The 16,870-nt window shown below is 27.7% G+C and overlaps 4 protein-coding genes across 10 annotated transcripts; 2 read left to right on the top strand and 2 right to left on the bottom strand.

The window, feature by feature from the left end:
- Positions 1-1,088: 1,088 nt before the first annotated feature.
- Positions 1,089-4,321, top strand: LOC100865860 (traB domain-containing protein). 6 transcript variants are annotated; one of them, XM_086906014.1, is made up of 7 exons: positions 1,089-1,328; positions 1,764-2,006; positions 2,536-2,747; positions 2,845-2,959; positions 3,036-3,172; positions 3,250-3,659; positions 4,067-4,321. In XM_086906014.1, exons 2-7 carry the CDS (start codon positions 1,769-1,771, stop codon positions 4,233-4,235), a joined length of 1,281 nt encoding a protein of 426 aa, XP_086762140.1. In that variant the 5' UTR covers positions 1,089-1,328; positions 1,764-1,768; the 3' UTR covers positions 4,236-4,321. The 6 variants fall into 6 exon arrangements, with proteins under 6 accessions (XP_086762140.1, XP_086762141.1, XP_086762142.1 ...); XM_086906015.1 differs by having other exon boundaries at positions 1,097-1,434; XM_086906016.1 differs by having other exon boundaries at positions 1,097-1,434; positions 2,539-2,747.
- An 80-nt stretch (positions 4,322-4,401) lies between these two features.
- Positions 4,402-6,341, top strand: LOC147657909 (putative histone-lysine N-methyltransferase set-23). The gene has a single exon (XM_086906019.1). The coding sequence runs from the start codon at positions 4,402-4,404 to the stop codon at positions 5,155-5,157; it is 756 nt and encodes a 251-aa protein (XP_086762145.1). The 3' UTR covers positions 5,158-6,341.
- Positions 6,342-6,517: 176 nt separating this feature from the next.
- Positions 6,518-8,227, bottom strand: Cchl (Cytochrome c heme lyase). The gene is made up of 4 exons (XM_003694070.4): positions 7,841-8,227; positions 7,411-7,655; positions 6,966-7,321; positions 6,518-6,893 (listed from the first exon to the last, which is right to left on the bottom strand). Exons 2-4 carry the CDS (start codon positions 7,633-7,635, stop codon positions 6,644-6,646), a joined length of 831 nt encoding a protein of 276 aa, XP_003694118.1. The 5' UTR covers positions 7,636-7,655; positions 7,841-8,227; the 3' UTR covers positions 6,518-6,643.
- Positions 8,228-8,402: 175 nt separating this feature from the next.
- Positions 8,403-16,075, bottom strand: LOC100870273 (uncharacterized). 2 transcript variants are annotated; one of them, XM_086906020.1, is made up of 5 exons: positions 15,939-16,075; positions 15,617-15,772; positions 11,052-11,238; positions 9,262-10,674; positions 8,403-9,184 (listed from the first exon to the last, which is right to left on the bottom strand). In XM_086906020.1, exons 3-5 carry the CDS (start codon positions 11,171-11,173, stop codon positions 8,902-8,904), a joined length of 1,818 nt encoding a protein of 605 aa, XP_086762146.1. In that variant the 5' UTR covers positions 11,174-11,238; positions 15,617-15,772; positions 15,939-16,075; the 3' UTR covers positions 8,403-8,901. The 2 variants fall into 2 exon arrangements, with proteins under 2 accessions (XP_086762146.1, XP_031772655.2); XM_031916795.2 differs by lacking the exons at positions 15,617-15,772; positions 15,939-16,075 and adding an exon at positions 11,533-11,733.
- Between the last annotated feature and the right edge of the window lie 795 nt (positions 16,076-16,870).

Genomic DNA, 16,870 nt, shown 5'->3' on the forward strand with positions numbered 1-16,870 from the left:
ATTATATATTATTTATTAATAATAAATTATTTATTATATATTATAATATATAATATATATTATAATTTAATAAATAAGTCTTAATTGATTTTTATATAACAATTTCTGTATTTATTTTGGTTTATGATAAAATATTTGGTTTTTTAGTAGAATTGACTCTCTAAAGAAGTCCTAAGTATATTAAATACCTTGTATATTACAAACTATAAACTATAAACAAAAAATGAATCTCTAAAAATAATTAAATGAATAAATTTTTCTATTGCAGCATAAACAGTTGTACTTTTTATTTTATTCAAAACTAATTCATGAAAAGATGAAACAAAAAAACAATTTCTTAAATCATTTTATTAATAATTTATTCGAAATTAATTAATTAATTAATTAATTTGAGAACTAAAGCTAATATTGATTATATATAAAAAAGAATCATATATAAAAAGAAGAATTAAAATGTCTTTTACAACATATTTTAAATCATTAATTTTTTTATAATCATTAATTTCATTAATTTAAATTCGGTAAGAAAGAATTATCAATAGATTTATTTTTTATTTTTCTGAATATTATATATTTTTAATAATTATTAATAATGTGTAATATTTTACTTTTTTGTTTTTAATTATATTCATTATAAAATTACAATTAAGTTAAAAAATTTTTTTAAATAAAATAAGAAAAAAAATTATATTTTAAAAATTTTTTAAAAAAGAATCTTTTCATAAAAATTTATTTTTTCAATTTTTATATATGTTAATAAATATAAAAATAATTAGAAAATAATTCGTATTTATAATAATAAATCTTGCATTTAAGCAAGATTTAAGTATGACATTTTATATATGTAACTATTAAATATAAATATTCGATATTTTGTGCATTAAATAAAATTAAAAGAGGAGAGAAATTATTAGAGAAATATATAATATAATATATAATTATACTTTTAGATTTATATTTTTTAATATCAAATATAGATTATATAAAGATATATATATATAAATAGATATAATAGATATAAATATATAAATTATATACATAACAATAATGAGTAATTAAAATTTGAATAAATTAGATTAAAAAAAATCGATAGCTTATTCATAGTTAACTGATTAATATATGTAGATACTACATCAATGTCTTAGACTCTTACAATAATAATTCACAAATTATAAATTATAAATTATAAGAAAAAACTAATGAAAAGTAAAACTTAAATCATTTCGTTAAATTTATTAGATTTATTTATTTTAATATCTGAAAACTAAAACGTTCTTTGTAAAATTAGCGTTTGTAATCTTTATCACGTCATCTACAAGTAACAAAAGGTTTCAGATTTTGTTTATAGTTTACATCTATTATTTACGAAATATGTTTAAAATATCATTTACATTATCTTAAGATAATATATTATAAAAGATTAGAATTACTTTGGTAAATATAGTAATATAATTATTAAAATGATATTGTTACTTCTTAGGTTATATTATAAGCATAGTATATTAATGATAATTGTTTTTAACAAATTTCTTCGAATTTTTAAAAAATTTTTTTAAAACAAATTTTATCATTTTTATTAAAAAATAATTTTACGTTTACATTATATTTATTTTAAATATTTTGATAGATTAATTATATCAAATATCAAAATAATATCAAAATAACTTCTAATCAATATATTATATGAGAATTATAAACTATTTTCTAATTTTAAATAACAATTAAAGAAATGAATTAATCCAATATATGTTTTTAATTATCAGATAAAATGTCCTCGCATATTATGAATGCAGATAGTAGTAAAAATAAATATAGTATAATTGCTAAACAATATTGTGTAATTGATACAAAAGATACTATTGACGATAAAAGTTCATACATTCAAAGTTCATCTGAAAAGTTAATTAGCAATGAGTTGCAAATAGATTTACAATCAGTTAATAAATCAAAATATGAATCAGATACTACACAATTTTTAATAGATACTAAAGAGGAGAAAACTAAAGGTGATAATAAAGAAGAAATTAAATGAAAAATTTGTAAGTGATGGTAATACTTATCATTCATCAAAATAAAAAATATTTTATATGTATATATATATTTTTGTTCATTATAGTTTATTTTCTTTTTGATAATTAAAAATTTATTAATAAAATTTATTATATTTAGTCTTAATAGTAAGTATATTATTATCACTTAAAAAAGTTCTTTAAAACAGCTGATCTTTTAAGGCTTCTATAGAAAGAGACCTACAAGGTTTTTTCTTCTTTTCTTTGTCTTTTTAATATGATAATAAAATTAATGTAAAGCCATTGGTTGAGTTATAATATAAACTAGACACAGTAGTACAATAGTGTTCAGAATGTCAGTTCAATGCAAAAATAAAAGAAAAATTTCAAAACATCAAGGTATCATCATCACTTATAGAATAGTTTCTAGAAGGTTCTATCTTCATAGAAATTCATTTCATAGAATTATTTATAAATTTTTTCAACACTATAATATATATTTAAATGAAGATTATTTTCACTTTAGAAGTTATTGGTCATCAATTGAGATTTAGTGCTCACAATGAAAATAGTAATAAAGACATTAATATTGCTACATCAATTCAACCAGAATATGATGCAAGTATAGATGAAAAGTTACCAGAAACAGTGAAATTACTTACTACACCAGAAGGAGGAAAACTATATTTAGTAGGCACAGCACACTTTAGTATTGAAAGTCAAAATGATGTTGCAACGGTAAATAAATTTACAATTTATTATTAGTTTTTTTTTTAAAGTTAATTATGATTATTTCTAATAAAATTAAAAATATACTTTTTCTTTACATTTAAAGATTATTCAGGCTGTACAGCCTCATATAGTTGTAGTTGAATTATGTAAAGCTAGAATTGGTGCTATAAACATTAATGAGGAAACTTTATATCGTGATGCAACAGATTTAAGTCTTAGTGAGTTTTTCAAACTATGTATTTAAATATTTTAAATATGTTTTTTGGCATGAAATTCATTTATTTTATTTTGTAGAAAATTTAACTGAAATATTGCGGCATCATGGAGCTTATAATGGATTGTTGCATATTATGTTATATTCTATATTGGCTCATATTGTTAAACAACTTGGAATGGCTCCAGGCGGTGAATTTCGTACAGCATTTAAAGAGGTAATTTGAATTGATAGGTAGATTGATTTTAATTTATTAAAAATATAAAATATTTATAAATAATCATATTTTTTTAGGCAAAAAAAGTACCAAATTGCATTATTCAATTGGCAGATCGTTCAATTGACGTAACAATTCAACGTGCATTAAGAGAAGTATCTTGGTGGGAAATTATAAAGCTTACATGGTTTGTGTTACGATTAGATTCTCGTATCAGTAAGCAAGATATAGAGCGATATAAACGAAAATGTGTATTAGAACAAATGATTTCAACATTAAGAGAAGAATATCCAGCAATAGAGAAAACATTTGTGACAGAAAGAGATATATATCTTACATACCATCTCCAAATGGCTACTGCAACACAATATACTTCAGCAGGATTAATATCACCGAGAGTTGTAGGAGTTGTTGGCATAGGACATATCAATGGAATTGTTGAAAATTGGGGAAAAGTGAAAGCCTCTGATATATGGCCTATTATACGGTATGTATGTGTTATATACAAAGTATTAATATATTTGTGATATATTTTTGGAGAATTAATTTTATAGGCCAAAATAACAAAATTTATTATGTACAAAAATGTGTACAAAAAGGCTTATTTATTAAGTAATTGAAGTTTACATTAGATGAAGAAGAATAAAAATAGAGTGACATTATATTGTCTTGTTATATTATATTCTGCGCCCGAATATAATTTAATAAAGAAGCCTCTAACATTTTTGTATATCAATTTTTATATATTTATAATATTTATTTTTATATTTAGAATCGACTCGAAAAATGTCTCACGAATATTTTAACATTCTGTATATATATATAAATATTTACAAATAAGTCTTTATATTAAATTTTATATATTAAATTTCTTTTTATTTTTTTTTTTTATAGAATCCCTCCTCAATCTTTATCGACTAAAATATTGAAATTTACAATTAAAGCTTCCTTATTAGGAGCTACAATTTATATGGGATATAAAGTTATACCATTACCTTCTACTAATGTATTACAATCAATTAAATCATCGATTGAAGGATTATTAAAGGGCAGTGCAAAATAATAGAATAGTTGGATCTTTATATTTAGAAATTCTTTACTGATATATAACTCATATTTTCTATTAAGAAAAAAGAAACGAAAACAAAACAATTGTTTGCTTTATTTTAAGCTGCCTATTTTTAAAAAATCTTATAGAAGTTTTTTTAGTTTTTTTGTTGATTACAATAATGGAGGCGATTGCATGTGCAGACGAATATGAACATACTATATCTGGTGTCATGTATGTAGAACATAATATACCAGGTCCTGGAATAAATCTGGAAGAATTCGAATTAGAATATTCACTAGGTTGTTCATGTACAATTCAGTGTTTCGATTGTTCATGTACACGTGGTTCTCCAAATTATATTAATGGTCGAATATTAGATGAAACACTATCAAGATTAATAATCGAATGTAATTCTCATTGTACTTGCAAAGAAAATTGTGATAATAGAGTGGTACAAAATGGTCCATTAGATAGTCTATTTGTATCAGAAATTGATGGAAAAGGACATGGTTTATTCACAACTAAATATATTAAGAAAGGTCAGTTTATTTGTGAATATGCTGGGGAAGTGGTAAGTATTGAAGAAGCAAGACGTAGAGTCGAGATGAATAAAAATAGTATGAATTATGTTCTTGTTGTTTCTGAGCATATTGGTGATCAAATAATAGTAACATGTATAGATCCTAAATATTTTGGCAATATTGGACGATATTCTAATCACAGTTGCGAACCAAATACGAATCTTGTACCTATTAGAGTTGAAGGACCTATACCTCGATTGTGTTTGTTCGCATCCAGAGATATAGAAGTTGATGAAGAGATAACTTTCAATTATGCTGGAGGAATTACTAATTCTGTTCATAATTTCAGTCATACAATCTGTCTTTGTGGCTCTAATAATTGTCAAGGCTATTTGCCTCATAATCCTATTTAAAATTATGATGTTTTTTTAATAAATTGATCGAAAAGCAAATTTATACACTTGAAAATAAATATCCTAAATAGAGTTTTGTAAATATATTGAGTAGATTTTTAATAATTTCACATTTATTCATTGCTTTCATTATTTATTTTCAAGCAAAAATTAAATTATTTTAGAGCAAGTTTATATTATTATTTATAAGTTTATAAAATAATATATATTTTCTATTAAAAAAAGAGAATAAATAATTAATTATTAATATTAGTTTAATATAAACTGTAAAAAGTTAGTGTACCAATTGTACAGAAAAATTATATCTTTTTTTATACATATAAAATCAAAGATATAGATAAAATGAATATTATTTTGATCATTGCAACCTTTTTTTACAATTTTCTAATGTGTTCATTAATAATATGTTTCTAATATGTAATTCTAATGTATTTATCAATATAAATTGATATCAAGAAAAATAATAGACATTTTTATGAATGCAATTGTTATTAAATTTAATTATAAATTCAATAAAATATCACTGTAAAGAAAATTATTTTTTTTAATAGAGTTAAGAATATAATATAAATTATTATAAAGAAAGTAATAATTTTTAATAGAGTTTTATTATAATACGAATTAATAATTAAAAAATAATTTATAAATAATTTATAAATCACATAATCATTTTATCATAAAAAAAAATTAAAAAAGAAGTAGGAAAAAATTTAATAAAAAATGGATAAAAAATTGAAAAAAAATGATTAAATATAATTAATATATTATTAATATATTTCGAATTTATATTATCATTATTATTCGAGCTTCCATTTAATATTTTAATAATTATATATATGTATAAATATATATATATATTGTACATATATATAACATTTTTATAATAGTGATATATGTTAATGATTTATATATATATATATATATATATATATATATATAAGTATAAAATATATTCATTATATTTCTGTATACATGTATAGTTAAATAGTTAAGTATTGTATGTATCAATTTTCTAATAAAATAAAATATTCACGTGTTTTAAATAACATATATTGTTAATAATATAATTTTATTTTATTAGCTCTTTAATTTTAATTTTATTATTGAGTATAAACAATATTAAATATTGTAATAAAATAATGTACGATATATAGAAAGACGAATATTAAAATATTATTAAAATATTTCTGATTTATGAAACATATATTTGCTACATAAAAAAATTTCGATTATTTTCGGAAATATACGATTTATTTTCTTTCTTTTATTTATTTTATTTTAATTATATAAATACTAAAAAGGTTAAAAAAAACATTTAATTTTTTTTTTAATTCCTTAAATGATTAATGAACTTCTTTGGTATCTTATATAATGTCATCTTATATTTTAAAAACTGTACATTGTGTGAATATAATATGTAATTCATAAAACGAGTGTAATGAACTAATATCATTAACAAACTAATATTTTTTCGATGTATTTATTTTTATTGCTGTTTTTCATTTTTTGCCATACATTCTGATTCTTTTGACTCGTTGCAATATTTCCAACGTAACCATGCTACTCTCATACGGTCCCAAATATTCTCTAATGAATCCATGGCTGGTCTAACATCCAGTAATGTAAATGTATATTTTTCATTTACTGCTCCACCATCATAATAATCTATAACATATCGTACATCTTTTCCACATCTATCTACAATCCAATCATGCCTATCAAACGGTAGTTCATATCTAGAAATAAATAATTTCATGTTTATTAACTTAATTTATTAAAAATAATTATAAATCATAATTACAACATACCCCATCCAATATCGAATACGAGCACGTGGAGAATATTGCTTAGCTTTGCCTCCAAAACTTCGTAATTTTGGAGTACCACACTCTTTTACATGAAGTGCCTCCCATTTAAGCACTTCCTGCCATGCCAGTTCATTATTTGCATTATGAATTTTTATTATGTCATCCATATCTTTTGGCGTAATATCATCATTTTTCCATCTCCAACCTTTTCTTAACATTGCATTCCAAAACATTTGTTGCGATGGATACACCCAAAATTCTTCTTCTCCAGTTGCTTTTGGTATAGATGAAACTTGTCTCTCTGTAGGCAGTGGAAAAGGTTGATCTGGTGCTGGTTGTTGATTAGCTGGTGGCATCTAAAATTTTATTTAAGTTTCATTCAGTAATAATTAACATGTAAGATATTTAGATATATTTAAATAATTTAATAACTAGATATTATAACCATGTTAAGGGGATTAATATCTTCTGAAGTCATATCATTAATTGGACATTCACTGGAAAGTATAGGTGATTCTTTTTCTGATGCAGATTTATGCATTGGACATTCTGGTGGAGGTTTTTCATTAGATTTATAAATTTCATGGTGTTGAGGCTTTGAAATTTGTTGCTGATGCATTGGCATAATTACATCAGCTGCCGAAACAGCAGAGGTCATTACATTACCCATTTTTCTTTACTCTAAGTTTCCTGTACATTAGAAAATCAAAAAATTTTTTATTCAAAAATATGAAAATTATGAATATTGATATTTATAAATATATTGTGCAATAACCTATATTTTATGTTGCTTCAATATTATTTTTAAATGTGCTAAAAATATACTTTCTCATGAAATATTATGCTGTAAAAACGAGAGTTGATAAAATACTTACATGTAGCTATAAACATAAAATTGTTGTTAAGATAAATTTATTCAACCATCTGTTTTTATCAACTTAGGAAAACGTTTCAATAAATTATAATGACCTTAAATATTAAATGAACTTTAGAAATTAAAGGTAATATCTTGTGAAGAATTGGAACATCTCGACCCCGAATTCTTCAGAGGACTTGGGATTAAGCATATAAGAATAATAAGTAATAATATATACTCTTATATTTCACTATCATTTCTAGTAATCTCCATTAAGATAACAAAAATTTTCCCCCAAACTAAAATATTTTTAAAAATTTATGATAAAAATTCATAAATAATTTAGGAAAAACTATTAATAAAAATTGCTTTTTAATTTCGTATTTTTATATAAAAATAAAATAATAATATAGAGAATAATATTATTTAATTAATGATTTCGCTAGATTTTAGGAAATTTTATATTTTTCTATTGGTAAAACTTTAGAATTAAATTTAAAATCTTTATTTTATTAATTATTTTAAGAATTAAAAATAATTCTTAAGACTTATTAAGATTTGCAAATAGAAGATAAATTATATATATTTTAGTGTTTTTTTTTATTAAAATATGCATAATATATACATTCAGTCCACAGGTTCTTGCGTATGACATTATTGTAAATTAAAATATTTCTCACTATGTACATATTAAATTTCGATAAGGAAATTGTTACTAATAAAATATTGTTTCAATAACAACAATTCCACGATAAACAATATAATATTTCAACTTATTCATAACTTCTAAACAATATAATATTTCAATTTATTCATAACTTCTAAGGTAAACAAACTTTCCATTCGTATAATTTTTTTTACGTTATAATAAAAAAGATAAATCTATCAGGGAATATTCCTTATTATTGGATTTTAATACATAATTAAAACAATCTTTACAACAAAATCGGTTTTCAATGTATTTTTATTCTATTATTTTCGAAAATCGATTTTGTTAATGAACTGGCCACTATTATTTATAAATTTAACATATCTATTTTTGTGTGGCATAGAGTGTTTACAAAGGATTAGAAAAAAAAATTAATTCCTTGCTATTTTTGTTGACTCCTTATTTCCAGTTACGTGTTCCAAATCAAGACTATCGTATTCTAAAGCAGCAGTATTATCATAGTAAGCATAATCGTAATCAGATTTTTTTCCAGATTTTGGTCGTCCTGTTGTAGGAAGCCTTGTTGTTGACGAAAACGGTCTGGCTGATCCACTGACATATGTACTTGTCCTTGGTGTAGTTGATGATTGAGATGTTTTTTGGGTGTTCGAATTGAAATTATTGGGATTATAAGTAGTGGCTGCAGAAATTCTCCTATATAAAAATAAATTCCTTTAACAAAACGAAGATTCTTCATTTACATTTAGGAATATCATATACTAATTTAATACCTTGAGACTGGAGTAGTAGATCTTGGTGTTTCAGCTAAATGATTAATACTAGCAGGACTAAATCCAATTCCAATCGAAGATCTTGCTAAATCATAATTTCCTGTGCTGCTCTCGATATAATATTTCCCATTGGGACCGTCATAATTGTTAAATTGTGTGGCTTTCTTTGGCGGTTTTGTACTATCGTAAAACTGAGATGAACTCTTAATAGATTGGTTAGATTTTTCATAATATTGTCCAGTTTGAGTTTGACTATTATCAGTAGCAATATATTTTTTCGTAACTGGACTATAAGTGGTAGGAGCATAATTGCTGCTCGCAAAACTAGAAAAGTATTTTGTGGTTGACTGAGAGATATCTTGTTTGATAGTTGTACCAGTTCTATACTGTCCATTATTATTATTATTATTATTATTATTATTATTATTATTATTATTATTATCATTATTATTATTATCGTAAATAGTAGGTGTAATAGTTGTAGATTGATAAGATATATTATTATTTCCACGTTGTATATTATTGTAATTTCTTTGATAATTTGTATAATCGTTTGCCTGGTAATTGGTGCTAGGTTGCAAGGTCGTGGATTGGACAAACTGTCCGCCATTATTATAATTCTGATTCTTATTATAGCTAGTTGATTTTACTGTAGTACTTTGAATGAAACTTCCTGTATTTTGCTGATTATAATTGGAATTAGTATTGTAAGTATTATAAATAGTCGTTCTGGTTGTCGTGCTAGGAGATTGGAAATTATAATTATTCTGATAATTGGTATTCGATCTAAATGTTGAAGATGGGATATTATATTTCTGTGTATTTTGATTCTTGAAATTTTCTTGAGGCCTAACACTAGTAGATGATACGAAACCACTGTTAGTCCGTTGATTGTAATTATTATTACCACTGTAGAAGCCGGTATAAGTATTCTGATTGAAAGCAGCAGCAGGTGAAGGAGTACTAGATACATAATTACTATTGTCATTGTATTGTTGCTTCCTGCTAACCTTTCTGATTCCCGTTTTTTTCTTATTTTCTTGAATAATCTCGTCCTTATAGGATTTTTCATTCTCATAATCTTCCTCCTTACCATTTCTATTATTGTAAAAATTACCGGTACTGCTGCCTCTCAAATCTCTGTTGGCGTTAAAATTGTTCGAGGATATTCTGTTGAGAGTATTAGCCGAGGAACGAACAGGGTCACTCGTTTCGGACCGTTGAAGATGGTCTTGGGGTTCGGCATCGCTGCGTATGCTATCATAATGAAGTGATTCCAAACCAGATCCTAATCTATACAAGTCAAAATTATCGCTGGCATAATATAAAGTGGCTGCCTCGCAGTCAACATCATACCAATCCGCACATGTTTGACTTTCTTGGTCGAATGCAGTATCGTTGGGGCACAAGAACCTTCGAAAAAAAGGGATGGATATTTATCGTTTAGTAGTTTTGAATAGGGTCATATATACATGATATTTCTCAAAATAACATCTTTTTTTTTTTATAATATTATAAATCCCATTTCTTTTGATGATCGATTAAAAATGCATTTTTAATAAAATAAAAATATAATTATAATATTTTATTTTTAGAGCTGAAGCACAAGATTAGGAGAAGATTAAAAGAGCATGTTATAAAAAAACTTATCGAAACAAACGTGAAATATTTAATATATGTTTGATTGTAAACGAAAATAGCTGTAATGACATCCTCATCACGAAAATTACTCAGCGATCCCTTTGAGGGCCATTTCATAGAGTAAATTAAGAATTTGTAGAGTAACCTACTTGTAATCTTGAATAATGCCCGAGATGGACACACAGACATGGAATACTTGACAGTCAGTCTCTGGGTCGGCGTAATAACTTCCTACGATCTTGTTGCGACAAGTGAAGGAAGTTTCCGGCATGTACTGTTGCGAGTATCTGGGTGGTGGTCGTTGAAGCCCGAGGATACAAGTTCCGAACGCAGCCACTGTAACAAAATAGGGAACCATTGAAAAAAGATTGTGTATAAACTTTCTATGTCTAATTAATTCCACCATCAACAGGAAACAATAATTATTCGACAGTGGAAGAGACGGAGGTTTATCCATAGCGAGCCATCTTAGCGAGAATACTTTTTTTTTCGTCTTCAAAACAGCGTGCACGTTTCACGTTCCCATTTCAACAAGATACTCGGAAAATAGAAACGTAACTCATTGTCGTATATTGTACGTATAAATTAGATAATTTCGTTCAATATATTCCAGGTTTCGCGTAAACGTACCCCATATGAGGAAAATAATCTTCCCGATAGATTCCATCCTGACTTCTTCGAGAATGAACTGTCAACAATTGTCGATCCACAATAAAGCTCACACTGCCGCGTTACCTTCGCAAAGGGACTCTTTGAGACGACTGCGGCGAATGAGGAGAATGTCGCGACCGAGGATGCTCTACGGGGAACGTAGCTCTCCGGGAGGACGCCTCTGGCTCCGTGGATGGACGAGGTAGGGGCCATCATCCAGGAGAAGGCATTCGTGTGTAATGGGGGTAGAGGACGTAATGTTTCGTTACGTCACTCTCCGCTCGATCGCCGAAGGCAGATGCTACCTGCTAGTGACGACTTGCACGGTGAAACTATTGATGAAAGCCAAGAGAGTTGTTATGATCCCGACAAATGTTTGTGACAACGTATATGCACAATTGGTGAAAAATTGTATATTCGTATCACGTTTGATTCATATTATTAATTATTATTGTTAAATTAATAAATTATCATAGCAATTATAATATAATATGCAATAAATTGTCATAACGGGCAATTAAGTCGCTTTAAGAAAGTGAAATATTTCAGACGATCATAACTAGAATATGCTTTTCAAGCTTAGATTGTCGATGAAATTGTTTTCGAGTCTTCAAAAGAGATTTTTTTTTTTTATTATCATTAGTAAGAAGAAAAGAATTTTCAGAAGTCATACGTTGAAAACGTGAAACGCTGAAGGCTTGATTTAATATGTTATGATGTTATTATATTAAGATACGAAAATACGGTTAAGAAAATATTTTAACGAAATTCAGTTATTATAAGCGATGATTGATCTAATCTTAAAGAATTAGATTAAGGATTCTCTTTTATCCTTGATCAAAGTTCACCAACCATCGGACCTTTTAAGGTGTGTACTTTCGTGTTTATGACAGATAGACATCATTGCCTCGATTGATAAATCATCGATGAATTACGAAGGCAACACAGTGGTGGTAAAAGCCACTTTCTATTAAATCACTCGATGGTACCAGATTACAAATTTTTTCTGGCGGAAAAAATTTTTCTTTCGGATGGAAAAATCATCAGACAGATAATATCGCAGGTTGGACAGGTAATATTAAAACTATTCAAAATTCAAGATGCACGATGTTCAAGATACGAATCTGCGATCAATTAGCCGGCACGATTGAAATCTCTGATGAATTATTGTCGAAACGTCACAGAAGAATCGTGGAGTTCATCGCGACCGGTCGTCCCATGCCCTTTGCTAGCTCGAGATCGAGCCTCGACTCTTCGAAAAGTCGCGTCCAGGGAGTGTTGTGTCGCATTCCATTGTCAGATCGATTTCTTCCAGTTTTGAACGTTTTTTCCAGAGAAGAATCAACAAGTTTGAAATTATGAAGGATAAACGGAAACACGAGCGAGTGGAAACACGAGGAAGCTGAAGATCGAGGTCGTACCTCGACAATCGAAATTTCGCAATTATTCTCGTGTTAAGAAACGAGGTTTCCGGCAACGTTTGGGAACATTGCGAACGGTAAAATTATATAATGCTCTTGTGTTAAATATATATATTATTTTCGTGATTTCGTTTCAAAGTATTTTTCAATTATCATTTTGCTTTTTCACTTTTATGAATATAATTCAATTATGTGCAATTCTCAAGTATATTTTCTTAATGTTAATTTAGAATTAGTTTAGTTTAAATCTCGAGAAGCTGGAGCATTTATCTTCTGTCGCTATAAATAGGAATAACATAGGCTTCGTCACAGATAAGGATTATTTTATTTTCCAATGGCCATCCATGTCTCTATTACGCGACGAGGAATCTTCTCAGCCTTGGAGGGCGAAAGTTGTTGTGGATGGAACGATATTTGCACCTAGAACGTGTCCATAGCAGGAGGTTTGATCGAGGTTTTCTGTAATTTTATTTGATTGCATCGTGCATCCAATAATTCTGTGACGAGGATGGCCTAAAACCTGATATGCCACATTTTTCGTAAAGATTGAATCATTTGCAAATTTAAACGAGTCGAATTCGAGGGATCATTTCCGCCTTTATTGCAAATATATCCACGAGTGTGAACGGTATGTCGTGACATTCTTTAGCAAGCATTGAACCGATGGAGAAAGCGGGGTCATAGATGCATAGGCATAGGTCATTTTTTCAAAATGAGACAACATTCTCAGGGATGTTACAAATGTGATAATTCCATGCCCAATTATCTCAAATCAAGTATCTATGAATGCTTCCTTTGATGCAATCTATCGGCAACCGAGCCAGTTTTCCAAACTGGCTATTATCGAAATTATCAATCTTTACCAATCATTATGTAAAGATCGCTTAATCGCTTTCGAGCGAAGAGAAGAGTTAAAATTTTCAAATTTATTCAGATTTTTATCAAAATAAAGAAGATTTAACAAATGAAAATTTGACACACTTTGAGAGATTTTATGCAAGATTTATTATTTTTCATCAAAATAATGTAAATAATGTTAGTAAAAGGTAAAATAACGCGATTAAATACAAATGCAAATTTAATTCGAATTAAAGTTCATATTGCATTTTTTTTTTCAGAATTTTTTATAGCGGAAATGAAGGAACAACATTGTAATTTTATTATTTTAAAAATCTTATTATTTTTTACAGAAATTATTGAACTTCGACTGTATCATCAATCATTCCCACCAGTTCGAAATCTTGAAACATTTGATGGAAAAATGCAAAGTATCGAATAAGTTCAAGAAATTTGTTAAATCTTGAAAAAAAGACTCGATTCTTTGTTGTATATATCTCCAACAGTTGTACGATGTTACGCAGATTTGCATAGCGGTTTGGAGAAGAGAGAGAATGTTCCTCGTTACCCAAGCGGATACAGAAAGGTGCTAAGTGTATGCGGGAACATATTCGACTTCCGTCAGACGCGTGCACCTCTTCGTCCAGTCATCAACTATCTTTACTTAACTTAACACTTTCTCGTTTCAATCATATTCGATCATCGGGATCTCTGTTTACATCCCGAAATTTCGAATTAAACCCATTTCTATAGTGTGCGTATATATATACACACACACACTATAGAAATGGATATATACACATATTTTAATAAATATTATTTTTTCGTGCGCAAAAAGTTTAAGCTAATTTTTCATATTTTCTTTTTTCCAGTGACGAAATTTTGCTACACATACGAAAGTAAAGTGGATACGTTTAGATGTACGGCCTTGGCGTGTACAAATTCCTGTTTTTCCTATTTGCCTTCGTTCCTCTTTTAACTCGGATCGAGCTAGTGAAAGCTGGTTGGAAGATCTCGAACGTCCTCCGGCACGTGCACTCGAATCCTCCTCACGAATTGACGATTTATTGCGTTGAAACGGCGAAAGCAATAGGAACTAGAGCACCGATCGACATCACGAGGATCATATATATCTCGATATATTCCCCGATTTCCCGTCTGGAGTCGATTTTAATATCTCATATTATCTTTTACAGTATAAGTTGAAAGAAAATTTTTTACTCAAAGATTTTTATTTTGAGATAATTAATAAAATAACAGATATGTAAGATATGTCAATCACACATTTTAACGTTTTAATATTTCATTCTTAACGTGATAAATAAATTTTCAGATTATAATAACCAAAGAGATAGATTTTTACAAATTGTTGTGCGACATGTATCGTTTTTGATACATTTGAAAACAAGAATTATATATTCATAAACGACTTGGTATATATTAATACATAGTGGCAGAGCTACGACTCGGAATCGGTTCTTTATCCCCATGATAAAAATCGACGAGAAAGGAAAAATACTGGACAAATTGATGTTTTGCGTTCCCGACCTACGATCATCGATTACGCAAATGAGAGAGTCTTAGAGAGAAAATTCTCGATATTGGTATTTACAAATTTTGTTTTTCTTATATAAATCCACTACGAAATTTCACTTAAAAACGAATGAATTAATTAATCGTCCTTATTCCAGAGAAACTTCCTTGCGAAACATCTTTTCTTTTTTTATATTTTTGACATGTTCTTAGAAAATGGGGAAATTTGGATAATACAGTTCTCGTAGACAATACTTGTGTCAGCGTTTTACCTGAAAAAATTCTTCTCTCTTTGAATATACTTCTCGTGTGCGTCGATTGCTGTTATCTCGCGGCTGCATCTCGGCGTCGATTACATTGTCGCAATTATGCCTCTCCTCGAAAGAAAACATCGTTTTGTAGCTTCTTATCCCCTCTACCATCAAAACCTTGAACAGTTTTCGAAATTCTGTCTAAATCTAAGATAAGTGTTCTAAAAAAAAAAAAAAAGAGAGAGAATTACACGTTCTAATAATTATTCCCCTTGTATTCCATTCTGATTGAAATCGATTTTTAATTTTAATTTCCAGACTTTTTTAAAGAATAAATATTTACCTGAGAGAGATACGGAGATAATTGTATAGTCGTGCAACGATTGCATATGCGAACACCGAAGATGGAACGACGATCTCGTGCTCGAGGATCTTCACGAAGATTCTATAAGTCACGGGGGAAGGGGATATTTCTCCTAGTCTTCGCCACGTGAGAAAGTGAAAGCAAAAGGCGAGCGCTCGAGGAGGCATCCTCTACGTAGAGAACTCGATTCGTCCGTCTCTCCGGTGATCATCCTAAAAACCGATTCTCTCCGTGCCCCCTCGGCTATGAGCGACTCGTTATCCTCTTATGTAGATTCTGCCGAGTCAACTTGCAGCACCATTTATATCATACCAGATCTAGATACATTTGAAATAATTTGAAATAACGTAACGAATATCTTATTTCAAATAGGTAATTTCTATTTCAATTAATTATGAATTTATTATAAATTTAAAAGATATATTTAAAAGATTTATTTTATTTTATTATTTTATAAAAAAAGCATATAAAAATAAGTCTGGAAATAAGAAAAAATTTTAAAGCTCAATTCTGACGAACATTTAACGTTAGTATTAATAGATCGATTAATTCGGTCGATTAATTGAGCAAGAACTACCTATAAATACAAACGATTCGAGTTGAAAACAAGGTTGGTTAATTAAAGATCTGATCGGTGTATTAAGAAAATTAATTTTCTTAATATCGCAGACAAGGTCTTCTTTCGTTAATAGAAAGAAGGCATGGAAAAAAATATGAATTTATTTCGAAATAAATTCATTGATATGGCGAGAAGATGATTTACAAATCGAAAATTGTACAAAGTACAATTAACGATCTCGAGATCTTAATTACGAGCCTCTTATTATTGTGACAGAGTGTGTAACTTCGTGCGAAAACAAGAATTATCCACTCGCCGCTGTTCTCTTATGTAATCCATACCACAGTCATCA

This window comes from Apis florea, unplaced genomic scaffold (assembly GCF_048593485.1).
Source record: "Apis florea isolate Af1SG1 unplaced genomic scaffold, ASM4859348v1 contig_2492_pilon, whole genome shotgun sequence".
NCBI lineage: Eukaryota > Metazoa > Arthropoda > Insecta > Hymenoptera > Apidae > Apis > Apis florea.